The sequence below is a fragment of the Erpetoichthys calabaricus genome, chromosome 18 (genome assembly GCF_900747795.2).
Source record: "Erpetoichthys calabaricus chromosome 18, fErpCal1.3, whole genome shotgun sequence".
Classification (NCBI taxonomy): domain Eukaryota; kingdom Metazoa; phylum Chordata; class Cladistia; order Polypteriformes; family Polypteridae; genus Erpetoichthys; species Erpetoichthys calabaricus.
Genome location: NC_041411.2, coordinates 1,457,426 through 1,476,841, shown reverse-complemented (window position 1 = coordinate 1,476,841; position 19,416 = coordinate 1,457,426). Strand labels below are relative to the sequence as shown.

The following is a 19,416-nucleotide window of genomic DNA, read 5'->3' as shown; positions in this document are numbered from 1 at the left end:
CCCTTATGCTGCTTTAAGTGACGGCCAGAAATTCAAGTGCTTAATCACGCGCTTCTGGGGAATGGAGATGATAAAGTTACTGACACCGTGGGCTTCAGTGGGGACAAACGCTAAACAACATCCTAACATCCATGGAATTAAACAAAAATCTCTTATTTAGAATGTGCGTCTCATAGTCCACTGGCTGGGGGTCCATTCACAGGGTCACATTAACAAGTACCCCAATACTGCGTGGGGGACGTGACAATGATTATTATTATTTTATTTTGGGGCCCATAAGAAAAAACAACAATTCCAGATAATAAATAAATAAATGTGGTGACAGTTAGCAAGAACACCAAAACCTGCAGTGCGCCCCCCCCCCAATAATCACCCTGTCAAAGGGGACCCAACAGGGTTAAAATTTAAGGCCCAACTGACATGAGAAGGGGGTCCAGGCCCACGAGCCCACCAGACTGTGACAATTCTGACCCGACCTGCTAATGTGATGTCCCAGTGCTGGTCACCAGCCCACCCTCCTGTGCCCAGACACCGTTTAACAAGTCGCAATGGCACTGCCCCCCTAAACTGAGTCACCGTACACAAGCCTAATTACTGCTTTCCATTTCAATCCCGAGGCAGGCAAAGAGCGCTCTGATGTCACAGAGTCGTCACCAGTCCTGTCCAGTTCCCACACACGCGTTAGTCACAACAGCGCCACTCCGCTCCCACCGTTATCCTGCTGCCAGCACAGCGACTTTCCTTTGTGGAGTAAACACTGAGTCACACTCCATAATGGAAAGCTGCAGGCTCCCAAAACAGCTCCGTCCGGCCATCGGCACTCGACTTCAATGGACTGGGGGACACGGGGGGAACATGGGGGTAATGTGCCAGCACAGGAGTCGAGCGAGGAGACCCCTAATTAGGGGAGGTGAGAACAAGGCGGCAGTTAACGCTGACAGTGCACTGTGCCAGCCAGCCAGCCAGCCTCACTGGGCGCGCTCCTCCACAATGCCCTGCGGTGAAGTGGCTGTGTTGAGACACGCCGGCGCACATCCACATGCCTGAGCCACCCTTTCATGTCTCACAGGTGTTTCTCCGCGTCACTACCCACGTACAGGGCTTAAGGGGGCCCGCCGTGAAGAATGCCCTCACTGTCCACCCGCATTCATATGGAAATGTTCATCAGGACATGAGCGGGCTGCGTGTGTGCGGACGGCTGGATGGGGGGCTGGGGAGCCGCGCGGCTCATTTAGGACCAACAAGAGCTCATCAGCGTGATTTCCCTGAGGGGCACCTACAGCAGAACCTCTCACTGAGCAAGCTCCTCACCCACAGGGGGCCGCCGACTTTCATCCAAACACTTTCTGTAATTCTTAACAAGCCTCTCGGAAGAAGAGGGGATGCAGAGATCACATGACCACAAGCCAGTGGAGTGACAGCCTGAGGTGGGTGGGCACATACAGGGAGAGCCCCACCATGGAACCAGGAGAACTTCCATCTGCTGCCCCACAAAATCACCTGCTACATGCTGGTCAGGTGACCTCTGAGCCCCCTTCTCTGATAACCAACATACCCCCCACCTCCGCGGCCTGGAAACCAACCTCCTGGCGAGCCATAAGACGTCACATGTTCATGGCTCTCGAGTGGCCGTCCCCGTCACCGGACCCTAACCCAACACGGCGCTTCTGGGATGTGGCAGGGCGGGCAACACACAGAAATCTGTGAAAAACCAACGTGGAGACGCAGTCGTGTCAGCTTGGGCTAGAAACTCTCCCAGGTGTCCACGCCATGAAGAGCGGAGGCCATTTTGAGAGCTCCAGTTGCAGTCTGGGTAATGCGAAGTTATGAAGAAGGAGGAAGGAGACGGTCAGCGGCTTCAACCACCCAGGTCCTGCGTGCCGCACAGAACATCGGCGAATCTGTAAAACGGGCAGGTCCCGATCCAGGGGGGCTCCAGTGGGCCACACACAGCAGTACTTCACATCCTTCAGTCCATCCGTCTGTCTTCCTCACCTGCGTGTCCATGGCAGACGTCACAGGCAGCTGGAGCCAATCCTAGTGGCTGTCACCGAGGGCAGGCGCGGACCACTGTGACAAACTCTCGGGTAAATCGCAGGTACAGACTGTGTGTTTGACCCGCTCCACGAGTTGCTGAATTTCCTTTCTTTTTGTGTGTGCCAGGGCCCATCAAGTTCTAGTCACGCCACAGCACAAGGAGAAGGTGCAAACGCCATGCCAGCTCGTGGAGTTTAGGACTTTGGCCAATGTTCGGCTCTATGTTTCAGTTGCACCATTCTTCACTCTTCCTCGTCTTATCCAAGTCTCCCTCATTTGGATTCATTCCAGAAACTGGAGGAAGGCTACAAGTCTGCGGGGCTCTGCTCATGGTGGCCACCCGACTGTCTGTCTCATCCCTTCCCCACCTAATGACTCCTGTGTGGTGCCCTTGAAGGTGCCTGCTGCACATCGCTGGGGGTGAAGCGGCTCCCCCTCGCTTTACAAATGCAATGTCGTCATCGTCGCCTTCCTCAGTGCAGAGCCCAAGGACTCCATCACACACTTTCATAAAATGGACCCACTCTGGACTTGCCAGCAGCAAATGGGCACCTGGCCGCCATTTTAGGAGCCAACAGTGCCATGCAATGGCTGCACGATTTTGAATTTGACTGCCTGTAGTGGTGGGGTGTTGTACCGTGTTGGCCATTATGGATGTGGTGAGAAGTCAAGCAACGTGACCCCCTTTCACTGGCTAACTGGACATTCACAATACGCAGGCGTTCAAGGCCACTCAGGCCCCTTCTTCATGCAGAGATGTCATCAAAGGTGTAATTCAAGTCATGGCACCACTTAATTGGCAGCACACCACACTGCAGGGCCGCCGCGCTTGTGACCTTTTCTCTCAGATGGGCACATCATCTCTCTAAACGTAGTGCCACTTTTGTTTCCTAGTAGTATTCTGTCTGAGGTTACTTTATACGTCCAGTTGGTCCTTTTTGGGTGTTACATGCTGCCAGTTGGTTTCTTCTGGGTCAGGATGCCCACATCAACTGCTGGACTCTCCTTTGGTGTCGAATATCCGCGCCCACCAGGCGTTCACTACGGGTGAAGAGCCGCCAAAGACCAGGACAAGATAGCCTGAGATGAAATACGGTTGGGCAAAACTGGGAGATCCGAAAATGGAAGGAACAAAAACAAAAGGGACAAGATGGACAGGGCAATGCAGAACAGGAATCCAAGAAGACCCACCTGGCACAACGGCATACTGAGTTAAGAGCTCTGACAAGACCCTTAGCCACTGAGCGATACTGCAAAGAGCGCCTGCCGTGTCGACATACGTATGGCCACCTCCGTGACGTCATCCCAGTGACAACTGCGCTCGGAGAAACAAAGGAATCTCAACTGCGTCTCTTCTGGCTGAGGTTCATTTCATTTTGTGTTTCTTGGACGGTCACAGCTTTTCAGGGATTTCCATATTTGTGTGCCGTTTATGCCAACATCCTAGCCGGAGGATCAGCTTTGAACAACAACGAGTGTCCTGGATGAAAACCAAAGAGCCAGGGCTTTAATGAGCACTTGGGCACGGCCATCAGCAGTGTGTCTGTCTGCGGAGAGAGTGTCGACCTCGTCATTGAGAGGTTTACGGACCTCGCCAGTGACCTTCATGTGACTCTGGTGACTCCTCCTATGAAGTCAGTAGACGGATTGGGAGAGCATGGGGGGTCATGAGGTCGCTGGAAAGGGGTGAGTGGCGCTCCCGATATCAGTGCAAAAGGACGAAGGTCCAAGTCTTTAGAGTCCTGTTTGTGAGACATGGACGCTATCCAGTGACCTGAGATGAAGACTGGACTCTTTTGGTACTGTGTCTCTCCGAAATACCCTTGGGTACCGTTGGTTTGACTTTGTGTTGCTCATGGGGTCCCGAATGAGGCACATTACCTGCATTGTGAGGGAGCGTCAGTTAAAGCACATGTGGCACGTTTTCCCGAGGGTGATCTGGCTCGTAAGATCCTCATTGTTGGGGACCTGAGTGGCTGGACCAGACCAAGGGGTTGCCCACATAAGACCTGGCTGTGGTAGATAGAGGGTCATTTCTGGATGGTGGGATTGGACCGCGTGTCTGCCTGGGGGGTTGCCAACCGGGATCCTGAGTTGTTTCGGTGTGTAGTGGGTGCGGCAATGCACTGTACCAGTGCATGCTCCCCAACTTCACTTGACTTGTCCTGTTTGTCACTCATGCATCATGTGGGTGGGGCCACCCCAATGTCATGACCCTTCACAGCTCATCTTCGTTCTGAGTGTTTCTCATTTCTGGACTGTGTGCACTTGGACTTGTCCCTTTTTGTCACACAGCTCACTCTGAAGTCATTTTTCTTTGCCGGACTTCATCTTCAGACATTTAAGCCTAGCAGCGGCTGCCTGGGGTGAGGCCTATTTCTGGGGAACGACCCTCACGGGCTTCAGGGATTTGCTATCTCGAGTGCAGTGAATTGTAAAACGTGAAGTCAGAAACTAAAACAAAAGGTTTTTGGTCCCTCCTCGAGTTTCACGTATCCTCAGATATGGGGATGGAGATTTGAGGAGTAAACCGCAAGACAAGGACTAGAGTTTTATATGAGGTACGTTAAATCAAATCAAATGAATAATACAACAAACAATTATTAGAAAAGAAAAGTTGAATAAATGGCACTCTACAGCTGCAGGAATAAAAAATTTGCCATGATAATCATATTTTTGCCAACAATTCTGGTAAATTATCACTTTCAGGAAGCGGAATGTAACACTTGTTTATGTAAACCCAAAACGTCCGCCAATATGTACGGAGCAGTAACGGCACATGCACTGCTTTAACGATAAGGTATTGACTTGAGCGTTCCTAGTGTTCCTCCTCTTCCTCTGTACGTTTATCGTTCGTTTGCTCAGAGGTTGACGCGCTTCTTCCTTCCTGAGCAGCTCTTCATTTCTCCACCCTAGCGGCCCGCTGCTTCTCATCTTTCACGTTAAAACGGAGAAAGTCCGTGTTTGTGTTGAAATTACTGATACGTTTTGATTAATTTTTCATGTAAGCTGGCACTTAAGTCCTCAATCTGCGTCAAGAATGATTTGAGATATGAAGAAGTAGGGGAGGTGACGGCGAAGGTGGTAGGCATGAGAATGGCGCCCGTATACACGCGCCACACCGCCACCCTCCTGCCGAGGAGTTAATTCTACAATAGGATAAAATAGAAAGAGGAATAACCGTGGAGGTCAATCATCACCCCGAAAGCGGACTGTAGACGTCACGTAGTGTATGTGGACCAAATTTCAGGTCAGTGGGTCAAACGCTTTGTGAGCGACAGGTGATTTAAAATGCTGGACAGACAAACGGACAGCCACGGTAACGTATTATAGAAGATGATTACCATCTGAACGTCAAGCGGAAAATTACAATTATCTCGAATTTTAGTCAAAAAAAAAATGCTTTACCATAATATGAATTGCCAAATTTTTAATATTTTCAAGGAAAAGTTTCCGGTAAAGCACTACTTCTGGTTAGCGGAAATGACCCAAAAATTGATAGAAATCGTCGTGTTGTACGTAATCCTTGGAAAATTTGGTTGAGCGAAGTGAAAGTGTACTCAAGTTATCGTGTTTACAGACACACAGACGTAATTTTAAAACCGGTATATCCGGTGTATAACAAACATCGAGACTCGTCAAAATCTCGACATTTAATCTTTGGACGACTCCCTACTCTTCGGATTTGACAAAGTGAAGCAGCCGTACAGCAAGGTGTGACGTGTTCATATGACGCCTGGGGTAGCTGGCGCCGAGTGCCCCCCATGGTAGACTAACACAGACCCCCCCCCCCCGCTCCCCGTGGATTCACTTGTTCACGTCTATAGACGGTTGGCCCTCGTCGCCCACAGCGGTTACGCCTGTGAATAAGCCCACCGAGGACACTGAAGCCCTCACGGCTCTGATGCTTACTTCCTCTCTGGTCGCAGAAGTCCACTAGAAGCCATGAGTGGGTACAGCAGGGCAGATCTGAGGACCCCTCTATGCCATCCACCTGGTGGAGGTGGCCAGCGGTGTGTACAAAGGGCACGGCCCTAAGCAGTTGAGAACTTACCACCCTGGGTGGACCCCGTTTTATGGGTCACAGTTACAAGCCCCCCAAATGGCTCAGCCAGATGCACTTTGACTTATTCAGACGGCCCTGGGCACCACAGACCTCCTCGCAGAGGACAGACTGCTGTCTGTCCCCATATCCTGCCCGACACAAACTGGACTGCAGGTGCCACCAAAGGGGTTACACGCTCAGACTGGCGGCAACACAAATCCATGGACGGTGAGGATTTACAAACAACAACTTAACAAACGGATTTCATCTTCTGAGGCCGTTACGGACGGTGCCCACTTGAACCAGAGGCCCAGCACCATGTAGCGTGATGTATGGTGGGCTCGTGCAGCCCCGCTACCCACTGAGTGCAATCCAGCGCCATGAAAAATAAAAGTGCATTCCGTTTGGAGAGCGACGGCCCCCCGCAGCACTAATCCAGAGCACTGCCAGCCTATGGAGGGCACTCAACTACCTTATTAAGGAAATCAGATTAGACTCCGCTTCTCTCTCTCTCCCCTAGCAACAGCGTTTGGCACATTTCTGAGAAATCTGGAGCTGGCATTTCCAAAGTCACTGCTCGGTAAGAGGCAGCACGTCACCCGACAGCTGGACGGAAGCAAAGGAAGACGCGCGGCGATCGACGACGGCGGCGAATCTCACTGCACAGACGGGCGGGTAAAAGGCAAAGCAAGACGCTCGGTGACAAAGCCCAGCAACGCCGTCTCGGCTGACAGCCGTCGTGCTCTCCAGTCCAATTACCCGTCTCGGTGCGCTGCGCCCGAGCGTATCGTCTCCCTGTAAGCAGCTTGTTTTGACTCGTTCGGTGGCATCGTCACACAGGCACGGCGGGTCGGCCCCAACGAGCGGCGTCACACACTCACCCTCCAGCTCGTGATGAATGATGTCGACGAGGTTTGGCTCCTCGCCCCACCAGAAAATCCACAGCTCCTTGGCATCGGGCTTGGCATCGGGCTTGACGTAGCGGCGCCAGACACAGAGCAGGTTGGCATGCACGCAGCGAGTGAAGCTGCGGAGGACGGGGTCATCGTGAGCGGGAGCAGAGATCACCGGACCACACTCGCCGTTGCCTCGGAATCTGTACCGCCTCCACTTTATGCCAGTCAGCTCCGCCTGAAAGAAGGGGAACAAAAAAAAATAAAGAGAGAGAGGTTAGTCAAAGTATACGGGGGGGGGGGGGGGGGGGCACAGACCGAAAGAGAGAAGGTGCCATCTGAACAGCATTGGGCATCACAGCGTCAACAGCAGAACAGAACAAAATCTCAGGTTCAAAAAAACAAAAACGTCTACGCCACTAAATAAGGGGGGTGGGGGGGGCACAAGCCCACCATGGAGGGTGCTGAGCAGTACAAGGTGACGGCGCCAATGGCAGACGTGGGGGGCGGGGGTCAAAACTGCCACTCCGTGCTGCACCTTAAACTGCCCACCAGTGCCAGGGTGGGCTACGGCCCCCCACTCCCCAATGCCATGCTCTGCAGTGCCTGTTTTTGTTTTTTTTTTAAATCACAGCCTCCCGACATTTTCTTTAATTACTTTCATTCTTCTCTTTTCTGCACTTGGCATTTCTACTCCCGATTACACAATATGTCAGAAATTCCAGCAGTAACCGTAAAGTGAGATCAAAATAAAAGCCAATGTTTACAACAACGCCAGTCACTAAGAGAACACAAAAGAAACGAAACAAATGAAAACTGCGCGCCCGGGCCCGAGGAACTGGGGCTTTCAAACGGAACTCGACGTCTGCCTGCCCACCTGCCCGCCCTCAGGCCTCCTCGTTCCTAATTTAAGGTTATGTGGGGCTGGGAGTCAAGAAAAAGCAGCAGGGGGCGCCCCAGACCCCCGGCACGTCACACAAGTCCTGGCGTTCTCTGGGCAGCTGTTGTCCTCCTCCTCATCCTCCTGTCCCGACTGGTGAGGCACACCCTGGCAGAACAAAACTCCTATGGCCACAGCACTGCACCCAAGAAGGCCAAGCAGCCAGGGCTGCCCTGCAGGGGTCCAAACGTGAGGGACACTGCCACCTAGTGCACTGGAGGAACACCTGCTCTCACTGACACTTGGATCCAAAGTGACTCACAATCAAGTAATTTGGGAACAAGTGTGACAGGACAAGGTGACAAAAGTGACCACCCCAAGCGAGTGACAATCCCTAGATAACTAAAACCTAACAGGCGTGACAGGAATTCACTGAACACGACTCTTCAAACCCCTTTGTGCTAATCCCAGAGGTCTTTTCAGGTGACCTTTGGTGGTCCGAGCACACGGTCAGCCATGGCACCGCTCAGTTTTCAGGTTACGGGCCCAACGGAGGAGGGTCCCCCCAAGCCGTAATGGAGTTCGAAACATCAAAAGTCCAGACAGCACCGCAGACCCTCAGCCACAGGTCCGGCACTGACACTCCATAACCCCACCGAGGCGCTCAGGGGTCCAAATGGAGGCAGGGGGCCACGTAGCCATCCTGCTCAAAGTGCTCCTCCATTAAAATGGCCACCCAGGTGAATAAGGCAACAGCAGCACAAGGACCAACAGAGAAGGCGCTGGCATCACACGGCCACCCACTGGGCCGACCATACGAAACAAAACTGGGGTCACACGTTGCCGTCGGTGGGACCCCCAGATGCCACTAACGCATCACATAATTTCACCAATGGAGAACCGTGACACACGTCATCAGTTGCAGGCTGTGAATCGTTGATGAAAACCAAAGAAAGTGGGCTTCACAACGTCCCGACACGGCCCCTCAGCCACTCTTCCCCTTCTGCGCTCACTCGGTATTTTGTCACGCTGAGAGTGGATGTACTGAATTTAGGAACGATGGCCTTGTGCCACAGGCCGCCCCCCTGACTGGCACGAGTTTGGCGAGCCTGCATGTCGGAGGGCAATGCTGCAAATCCCCAAAGCATGCGACAGAGACCCTCAAACTGCCATCTTCCCAGCACTTTAATCAGGAAGACGTCTGGGAGTTTGGACTTCTTTAAGTGTGTCAAGTAAACCTTTTAGGGACAAACAGACCAGCGCTGCTCCAAATGACCACCAGTATTAGGGAACCGGGGAGAACTGAAGTGGCGGCCATCTTGTACCCTGAACGTCTGACGGGCACATCTCAGAAGTCGGTGCACAGGGGGCACCAGCCGACACCACAAAGAATGGTGAGCTCAGAGTAACAAATTCTCTAAAAAGCCCACAGTCGGTGCCCAGTCAGGTGACAATACGATGGCTCAGTCACAATCCGGACTCCCCCCACTACTGTCTGTGACCTCACCTCCTGAACCCTGTGTTTTGAGGACTGGCCTTACCAGGTGGCATCGGCTTTCACGAGGGGGCTGACTCACTTCCCAGCTCTGCCTGCCCTAACGACGCCATCGACGGATGCTGGCAGTTGCCACATGAAGGCCGACGGTCCAGATGTTTATGGACGCCGCCCAACTTTGACATTCCTCGGTGCTTAATGGTCACTTAGCTGTGCCCGCGACCAGCCAGCAGGTGTGTGCCAGAGCCAACACCACTCAGGAGGTACAACAGGGAGCACCCACACCTGCAGGACACAACACGGAAGTGGACGGTCACGTGGACCCCCAAATGCGTCAAGGATTCTGACACCTTCTTCTGCTGTAAACAACCACTGGTGCCGTGCCAGTGACACACCGAGGCCTGGCTTTAATTTGTAATGACGCCGTCTGAACTTTGAAGTTTATTGCCAAGCGACGTAGTTGTTCGATATTTCCTTTGGGGTTACACCCATGTTGACGGAAGTAAATCCAATTAACAGGCCAGCGTAGGCGGGAATGGCACAGCACAGCATGGCACAGCACAGCATGGCACGTAGAAAGCAATACCACCCAGCTCAGTAAGGACGTCGTCTGTGCTGTGCTGGCTGGTCACATCACTTCGGGAGGGGGGGGGGGGGGAGGGAGGACCACCCAATCAACAGGCCCAGTTACGGAACACGGTGGTGGAGAGAAAACGGACGTCAACAACGGGGCACATCCTCTTTATGGCAGCACATGTGTGCCAAGGGACGTCACTGAGACTTCTTAATAGTGCCTCCCTGGGACTGCCACTGGGACTGGGAAGGGCCGACATTTAGGCCATGGTGTTTGTGCTCCCAGATACCCACACACAGTCAGCAACGGCTAACAAAAATGCCCCAATATGGCAAAAAGAGAAACATGGCACCCCCAATAAATACAAAATAACAAATTTCATACCAAAATGATGAAAATAAAATCAAAAGAAACAAGGCTGTGCAGGTTTCAAAGCCCCCAAAAGATAAATGTGCTGAATCAGCTGTAAACGAGCCTCCTTGGCATTAACTCGGGCACAGAATTCAATGTAATTCCAGTTAAACCCGAGTCAGGCTCGCAGTGACGTGTGACGATACGATAAAGTGTGACGCCGGATTAACACTCAGGACGGCCCTCTGCTGCCCTCTGCTGCATGAAGTAACAACATGCCGGAAAAAATCACAGCGAGGTCTTTACCGTAACTCATTAATATTCATGAGGGGCGGAGCCTCCAAGAATTAAACACACACTGCCGGAAAGGCAGTCTTAGGACAAACTGAAAGAGAACCACTGCTCCAATCACACGAGAGCAATGACAGTGGTCATCAGACGTTGTCATGGAAACTCGGTATGACCAAACAGCTGTGATAGGCCAGTGAAGTCAATCACATGACGCTTCGCGATGGCGCAACAGTAGCGCTGTGACCGAGTGCCAGGACAAGCGCGACGTTAGCCCCCAAAGCAACTGTCAGTGTCACGGGAAATGGGGACGTCACTAAGCCCTTAGCTGTGGCGGCCCACAGTAACACAAGGGTCTCGTCGACCGTGGAGATCAGGCACTGACGGGCAACCCTCTCGAGTGCAAGCAACAGAAAAAAGAAGCAGCAGCGTCTACTGTCCGATTGTGACTTGGGACTGTGCGTCTGTGACGATTTTAAAACGTGTCACCTGAAGATGTGCGTCAGGACACTCCACAGACCCCTCCTACCGGATTAGTGCTGATGTTTTAGTATTTACGTGTCGTGTTGAGAGGCATTCCCCGTTTTTGTCTCGTTTTTCCTAACTCTTCCAGGCTGCCTTGACGTAATCTTGTCTCCCATGAAGTCCCTGCCACTCGTCAACAACAAGTCAGTGTGGCTTTGTCTTTAGTCACCCAGTGCGTGCGTGTGTGTGTGTGTGTGTGTGAGACAGCGGACCACCATCGGAGGCGGGGAGCTGTGGCCTTTACACGCTGGACCGGTGCCCCCTTTGTACAGCACCGGCTCCGTCAGGCACCACGCCGTCACAGAAAGGGACAAGCAGGACAGTGCAGTCACATAATGTGACGTGTCCAGCGAGTTCCTGTCGTTTAAATCGACACGCTCATACCCTTCCACGCCAGCACCAGGAGCCCCCGTGTCACCGTGAAAAGCTGCCCGATGTTCACACAGAAGGCCGACACGGCCGCGATTTCAAGTCGACATCCAACTAAGAAGAACACAAAATGAACGTCTGCAGAAACAGAACTCGCCTGTAGGACGAGGTCTGTCTGTAAAATCGACATCACCCTGACTTTCGACTGCCAGGCGTCGTGGGCGCGTTTAACACGGATATTGACTCTCGTGAGCCCTGCGAGATCAGTGTGGCATCATGGAGGTCCAGCTCACTTGTGTTTTCTGATCTCACGTCAGCGCCATTTCAATTCTAAAGTTAAAATAACCAGCAAAGCGCTGGGCACTTATGCCAGCTTCTCAAGGGGAGTCAAACTGAAGCTGGCGACAGACACCGCATTGGTCACATTGTGCCCACAATGTCACTCATGGATCGCAAGCACAACTCGTAGTGCCACCAGACACTCGATGGCCGCCTCGTCACCGACCCCCCGGGTACTGCAGGCTGCAGTCACACTTTGCTGGCCTTTGTTTGCCATTCCCAGACATTTCTGGCTTACAGACCGGCAGCTCACCTGAACTACGCACAGACGTCCGATGCCCGGTAAAGAGGAGCAGGCTGGACTTGGGCATTGATTTGGACAGCAAGGCTCAGGAATCTTTCCACCTCCTTCTTAAACCCGCCAGGTGAGCACAACACAAAACACTTCTGGCCCGCCACAACATAATAAAAGAGACAAAGGTTGGCCCAGAAAATGCATGGCGAGCACACAGCGTCAGGTTAAAGAATAAAGTGGCACACGAGAGGGCATCCGGGCTCAGGAATGACGACCAAGTGGTTGAACCGGTGGGCTCAGGTCACTCATTCGCTCAGCGGGTACATTCCGTTATTGCCCTCATCTCCTCGCTCCACTCCCACCTGAAGTGCCCGCCAGGCACCCCTGGTCTAAGATGCTCATTCTGCACGCCGTCGGCTGTGCCATTTGGCATATCTGGCATTTGCTCTTTCATTTATTGCCACTTTTAAGTGACAAAGAATTTCAGCAGTGACACAAACCTGAACTTGAAACCGCGAGCGTCAATTGCCGCTTTCTACGCTTGGCGCTCTGTGCGCGTTTCGTGGAGGCCCAGCCGACATATGGCTCCAGCAATTACCGGTAAGTGTTCTCAGCCGCGGCTGCCGAGGGGGGGCGGGGCTCGGCTCCTGGGGCTTTCCTGTGACAAAGGCACCGCGAAGGGTTAAACGAAACCTAGCTGGTAATTACAGCCTGCTCTTACTCTCTAATCACACAGCGAGCGTAATCTGAGATAGAAACATTGGCGCATCGATAATCTGCCCTAAAAATAGGACCTGAGTGGAGATGTGCTTTTTAAGAGCTGGCAAAGGAAAAAGAAAGAAAGAAAGAAAGGAAAGCGGGAGGACAGACGAGGCCCGCAGGAGGAGAGCGGACCCTCCTCTTCACTGCAGAGCACACATGACAGTCTGGAAGTCCTCGAGGGTGGCGTCCCTCCTGCCCACTGGACCAGTGCCCAATCTTAATTACACACCCCACAACCTTACAGCTCAGAACGAGCCGAGGGAAGATGGCAGAGTAGGAGGAGGGGCATCACAGCAGCGAACGTGCGACGCCAGCTTGGCACCCATTCGGCTGCCTGAACCTGCGCTCAGCTGAAGAAGTTAAGGTGAACGTGCAGGTAGCGGGTGAGGCGAGGCTGGCCACCTCAGTTAGTAATAACAAGATGGACGCCGCGACGGCGTGAAATGAAACGTCCCTAAGGAAGAATCGGGGCCACCATGTTCTGCGTTTCGTTTATGTGCCCGTTTAGCCCTGGCACAGTACTCCCAAAGGCCTTGGAGTTCCGAGTGTTTGCCTGGATTTGTGATCAGTTACTCTGATGTCCTGGCTTCGGACCCTCGGCTCGATTGAAGACTGTGTGTGTGACCCCATTTGTGGGCTCAGAGCATCACCACACACACGAGGGTACAGCACAAGCTCAGGTGGTTATGGCTTGGGACTTCAAACCCTGACGTCCCCTTTTCAAATCCCACTACTGACACCAGTGTGACCCTCAGCGAGTCGCCTCACCTGCCTGGGCTCCTACTGGAACAAAGTCGCCTTGGATGAAGGAGTCAGCCAAATAAGGAAATGTTACCGTTCTGTTAACGAATACAAACTGTAAAGGGCGAGGCCCACAACGCGGGCCTCACCCCAGGAAAATGGGAGGCTTAAAGCCTAGCTAGGCCTCAAAATGGAGATCAAGTATAAAAAAAATATCTATCTACACATTTTCATCTCTTGTTATAACACTTGACGTCCTCCCATCAATCGACCCACCACTGGGGTGGGTGCCCTAAGGCGAGCTCAGGGAGGACAGACGCTCCCTTTGCCTGCCCCTACTGCCCCGTGCGCAGACGCAGCTGTTCAGTTCTTTGGACACCCTCCCCGTCTTAAGGTGCGACTGAAATCCTTTCAATTTCCTTCTCGACATCAAAATGAACCTAAAAAACAAACAAATAAACCAGTAGTGTAGAGAAACTAGAGAGTGGATTATTATGTGCATCGTCAAATAGAGCGAAGGCCCACCTGTATACACCGGCCGGCCAGCCAGTCAGGATGGCAGACAGAGGAGGGCAGTGGCCACTTGGGAAACGAGGGCTACAAGATTTAGAGAGCAGCGATGTGTAGGCCGCCACTCAGCCCAGCGGTGTTACGACAGTAGATAGGGGGGCCGCTATACGCCGTGCCGCCTGCCCATGATATGATTTGAGTTTTAAAAGCCCAATCTCCCTTCTGGGGCCTAGTCAGGTCTAAGGCCTCCCATTTTCCTGGATCAGGCTGCCTTGGGGTGAGACTTGTTTTGTGGGCTATTTGGGAGGCCTCACCCCTTGGTTGTTGTGCATTGCCAGAGCACTCCCAGACAATGATGATGATAATAATAATAATTATAATAAATTCTTTACATGTTCATAGCGCTCATCTCTCTACTCAAAGCATAGTGAGTGAGGAGCCACTTCAGCCACCTCTAATGTGCTGCACCCACCTGGATGACGTGACAGCAGCCATTATTGCATCCGTACGCTCGGTGGTGACCATCAGTTAGCCAATTAGAGACTGGGGATGATTAGGGGCCTAGTGGACAGCAGGGTGGATGATAGATGCCCAGGGATCTTCTATGACCCCTTGGTTTACGTCTTACTGAAGGGACGGCGCGCCATTTTTACTGCACAGGTGGCACTGGGGTCCACACACAGCCCTCAGGGACAGCGACCCATGCTGGCCTCACCAACACCCTTTCCAGCAGCAGCCCAAGCAAGTCCTGGCCGGGCCTGACCGTGCTTAGCGTCAGGTGGATGGCCCGTTCTGCAGTGCATGTGATATGGCGGTTGTGGCTGCAATGCCACTCCACAGTAAGGTGGGCTTTACTTGGCAGACCGGGGACACCAAGAGATCTCGTATGATACAGTAGCGCGCTCAGATCCCCACGTTGTGAATGATGCGTATTTTATCAGAAGTACTGGACGCCATTTCCTGTCACTCGCGCGGGCCCAGACTGCACCTCACTTCATACGCTGGCAGCGTCAGGTGGGACCTTCAACAGAGGACCGTGCAACATAAACAGTAAAGACCACCCTCCTCGTCCATGGAAAGTGAGCCCCTGGACAAGGCGGGTCAGGAGAGAAGCCGTGCAATGCGCTGCGTTGTATTTCCGCGCGTCTGCAACTGTGCACTGCGTTGTTCTCCTCCTGGCAAAGGCCACGATACAGAAAGAGGAAGCCAAGCCGATAAAGAGGACTTCCTGCCGAAGATGCCACACAATCTGACATTTCCTTTTGTTGATCTCGTTACACTTCTGTGAACGGCCAATCTGAAATGTGAAGACAAAGCGATGGCAAAGCCAAAGCAGGGCACTGGCCGAGGTCACCCACAGTGCCACCAGGGGGCATAACTCCACTCTAGTTAAGGGTGTCCAATAGAAAGAACACAGCAGACATTTAAAGTGAAGACCACCTTAAACGGCAACCTGCAGCCAGGGGGGTCCCACTAGTCTAAAGACAGGTGTGCCCTGCATCCCACCCAGGTGGACCTGGAACTACATTAGGAAGGTCTGAATGTGCCACGGTTTGGAGGAAAGAGTGCTACGAAGTGGGCAGCACCGGCCATCGCTGGAGGACACGTGCGGCTCTCTTCTCATTCAAGACCCCTCTCTCGCCTCCCCACAGGCCCACGTGCATCCAGACAAAGGCGGCCTTTCCACGAATCCTGCCCATGTGAATTCCCTGCAACGCGGCACCTTCTTGAGAAATCCGCCCACGGGCCGTCAACAGGAACCGAGAGCAGCGTTGTGCTGAGCTTTGACTTTCACAGTGGCGCTCGACTCCTGGCACTGATAAGGTTCAAGTTCATCAGGAGGGCCTCGGCGCTCGAGCTGCTCTGCCAGATGGCAGCCCGCTGCATCTTCTCCTGGAAGGTGTCCTAATGTTCACGAACACTCAAAGAGATCCACCTTACCACAGCCAAAGACAAAGAGCCACGACCGCCTGAGCTGGGGTCTGCGGGGTCTGCAGGGTCTGGGCCATCGTGAAGGCAGTCGGCCAGTCACATTCTCAAAGAAGCTCATGAGGAGACCCACTGACATGGCGGCACGTGTGCACTGAAACAGCACCACATACGTGATGGGGTGGGCTGCTGGACGCAAAATGAAGCAAACGCATTCGGTGTGCACCAGCGTCCCAGTCCGGCGGTACCACCGCTGCGGCGTCACGTCACAAGCAGCTTCTCGGAGCTCCACGGAGCAGCATGTGAGCCGCCGTAACCCCCTGGTGACGTCAGGCCCCCCATCCCAGATGGCTACGTTACAAATCCACCAATCAATCAAACTTCAAAGTGGGAGTGGGCAGTAGGGGCAAAACTCCAAACCACAGAACAATGGAAAATCTCGGTACTAAGGTGGGAAAATTATTTCTAAAGACCAGGGGTCTCGTTTATTAAACCGGAAAATACGCAAACACCAAAAAACGGGGAAAAAAATTCTGTGTTATAAAGCTCAAGTTGGCACGTGTCTACCCTCACAAATCACGTCAACAGCCATACGTGGACCATGCTAATCAACCTCATACAATGCTGCAGACGTTCCCACCTGACATGCGGAGACCCCGTCCCCAGCACACGGTCTGGGGGTCTGAGTGGGAAGCCGCTGTCAGCTGACCACAGATAGTGCAGGCCACGTGAAACACTAAGGGCTCTGCCAGCCAGCCAGCCACCGTATACGGCGCCATCACAAAGTTGTCCCCCACAGCTGCTTTAACTCACCGGTCACCGAGTCACGACGTTTGTCACCCTCATTCAGATGGAGCATCACTGCTTACAGCTAACATCACCCTGGCAATACGGCGGCGGTCAGTCGCTCCCATGTGGTCAGCAGGGCTGACCTTATGGTATTTGGTACACTAGGATGGGCTTTTCACGTGACCTCTGGAGGGCGCTATAGATGTGCGCCCACACCATCCAAAAACTGGGCGAGGTGCCTCGTTGGCACAGTAGCCCTGACGGAGTCCAGCTTGGGTGAGACGTTCCTGACCCGCCAGCCACACGATCCCCTGAGGAGTGACAACAGTCAGCTGATACATATAAACCGATGACAATGCAGTCACAGTGCGTCCCCTTCATCACCTTTGAGTCACAATGTGCTTGTCATGTCGATGCGCTTTCTGAACTCGGCTCATCTTGGCGGGGGGTCAAGGGGGTCGTGGCTTATCCAAAGTACGCACAGGTCAGAGGTGCTGTGAATACACGCACTTTGAAACCCACCTCGGCGACTGCACAGTTGCGTTGGGGGCTTAGCCAGCAGCGACTGAACTCTTAACACAAACACAAGGACGTCACCATTAAGACACGCGTTCTGTGACACCCAGCTCTACACTTGGCGTCTCCTTTTGTGCCTTTATGTAGTGAGGGTCAGGGCGAGGGTCCGAATGTGAGATTAGTTTGGCTTTGCTATCTCTCGCCTAATGTGTAACCTCCGTGCCTTCCCTCGATATCCCGTGAACGTCTTTTAACAGGCGCGCCGTCTCTCGAGTGCATTCCCATGATGCCTGCTTCTCACACTCGGTCGTCACTTCCTAACCCGCCGTTCGGTTTCCTTCTTGCCGTTTTTGAGGATGACTCCCCACGCATCGCCTCCCTCACCTTTCCTCCTCCTCCAAAGCCAAACCGACCAATCAGACTACTCAGAGGCCTAAGTCATGTGTTCACGCCCTGCCACGGCCAAGTCGAGAGAGGAGGGCACGGTGGTTCGTTGCCCGCTCCCAATTCCCACCCTGGTCTCTGTCTGGCTCCTCTGATTCCATCACATGCAGGTTTCGGAGGATGAGCAGCTCCTGTGGGTGGGAGTGCTGCATAACTTCATAAAGGCGAGATACTGGCTAAGCCCCACCTTAGAAGATGCAGATGGCACCAGGTAAGACGCTCCTGGGTGGTGCCAAGTGCCAGCTTAGCAGTGAGCGGACCTGTTTAACACCGTTACTTCTGATTATGATTACTATGTGCCTTCTACTTCACTTGACTGCTCGTCTGACACGCACCCCCCGCTTCACAGTCAAAGACCCCAATGGTTCAGTTGGGAGGACAGCAGAGTCAACAGTCTCCTCATGCAGTGGGCCTAACATTCTGTCCTTGATGCCCACTGAGCCCCACTTTTATGTGACAACTCACTCCAAACGGCTTCCTGTCAGCTTGGTGGGCTCAGGCCTGGCCCTGCACTCACTTCTGGGCCGGCGGATTGACGTTTTACCCACGGGGGGTCACAAATCAGTAAATGGCGAGGTCAAGGCTGGCATCAGTTGAAGCACAGCCCAGAGAGACTCGAGCAATGGGTGGGAGGGGGCTTCCCATTTTAGAGGGGACGTGTGACCACAAAGTGCCTGTGCACTCATTTTCAGGATGTCCTCTGCCACCCCATCACACCCAAGCTGAGGTAGCGAAGACAGCGCCGGCTTGCCATGTCCCCCCCCCCCACTCACTTTCTAATCAAGGGGTCTGTTGGCTGCCAGCCCACTATGGCCACTCGACGAGTGGATGAAGCCCAGTTAATTATCCACTAAGGGGTGTGCAGCGGCTTCACTGTGCAATCACAACTCCAGCTCAGCGGCGGCGGCTCACTCCTTGAAGTGCACTTCGGAGAAAGCAAACATTGGCAGCTAATGAGCCGAGCGCCAGCAGGCCCGTACCGTGGCGCCCGAGATGGCAGGAGTGGAGCAGGACTGCTGGGTAGGAATAAGCAGTCGCCATCGGAGTCTTTGGCTCAATCGTCAAGACGGCAGCACAGGCCGGACCCTCACACTCCGAGGCCAATCCACATTCTGAGTGCCACCTGCAGTAATGGAAGAAAGACTGGGAGTCCCCCATGCAGAATCAGCACAGCTCATTTACGGCCACATTCTCATTAGAGGGTCCGAAAATAAAGAACGGCATTGCCAATCTCGGAGGCCGTGTGTGCCTGTGTGTGTACTGCTGTCCCCTTGTCACATGCGCCTCTCCTGGATGGCCCCATACCTAACCTGACAATGTCATGGACTCTTCTTCTGCTTGGATGGCAGCACTCTTACTGGGCAGACGGGCATCATTCTGGCATTGGCATTCCTGTCTTTTACTGATCTGTTTGGACCCCTGCAGTTCTATCTGTGCCCGTGTTTGCCATGGCAGACGGTGTGGTCTAGCAGTTGGGGCTCTGGACTTCAAACCCTGAGCCTGTGGGTTCAAATCCCACTGCTGACACCACTGTGTAACCCCGAGCGGGTCACTTCACCTGCCTGGAACCAGCTGGACCTCCACTGATAAAAGTTCCCACCTGGATAAAGATGGCACCAGCCGAGCAATCATAAATGATGCTGACAAGAATGGCCTGCGCCTCACCGAGAACTCACTCAAAATGCTGCTGCTGC

The 19,416-nt window shown here is 53.2% G+C and overlaps 1 protein-coding gene across 1 annotated transcript in view; it reads right to left on the bottom strand.

The window, feature by feature from the left end:
• The window catches only part of LOC114669022 (mediator of RNA polymerase II transcription subunit 13-like), a 306,888-nt gene that overhangs the window by 110,261 nt on the left and 177,211 nt on the right, over positions 1–19,416 (bottom strand). The window contains 1 exon segment of the mRNA XM_051920970.1: positions 6,964–7,213. Within this exon segment, the coding sequence (XP_051776930.1) occupies positions 6,964–7,213 (250 nt within the window).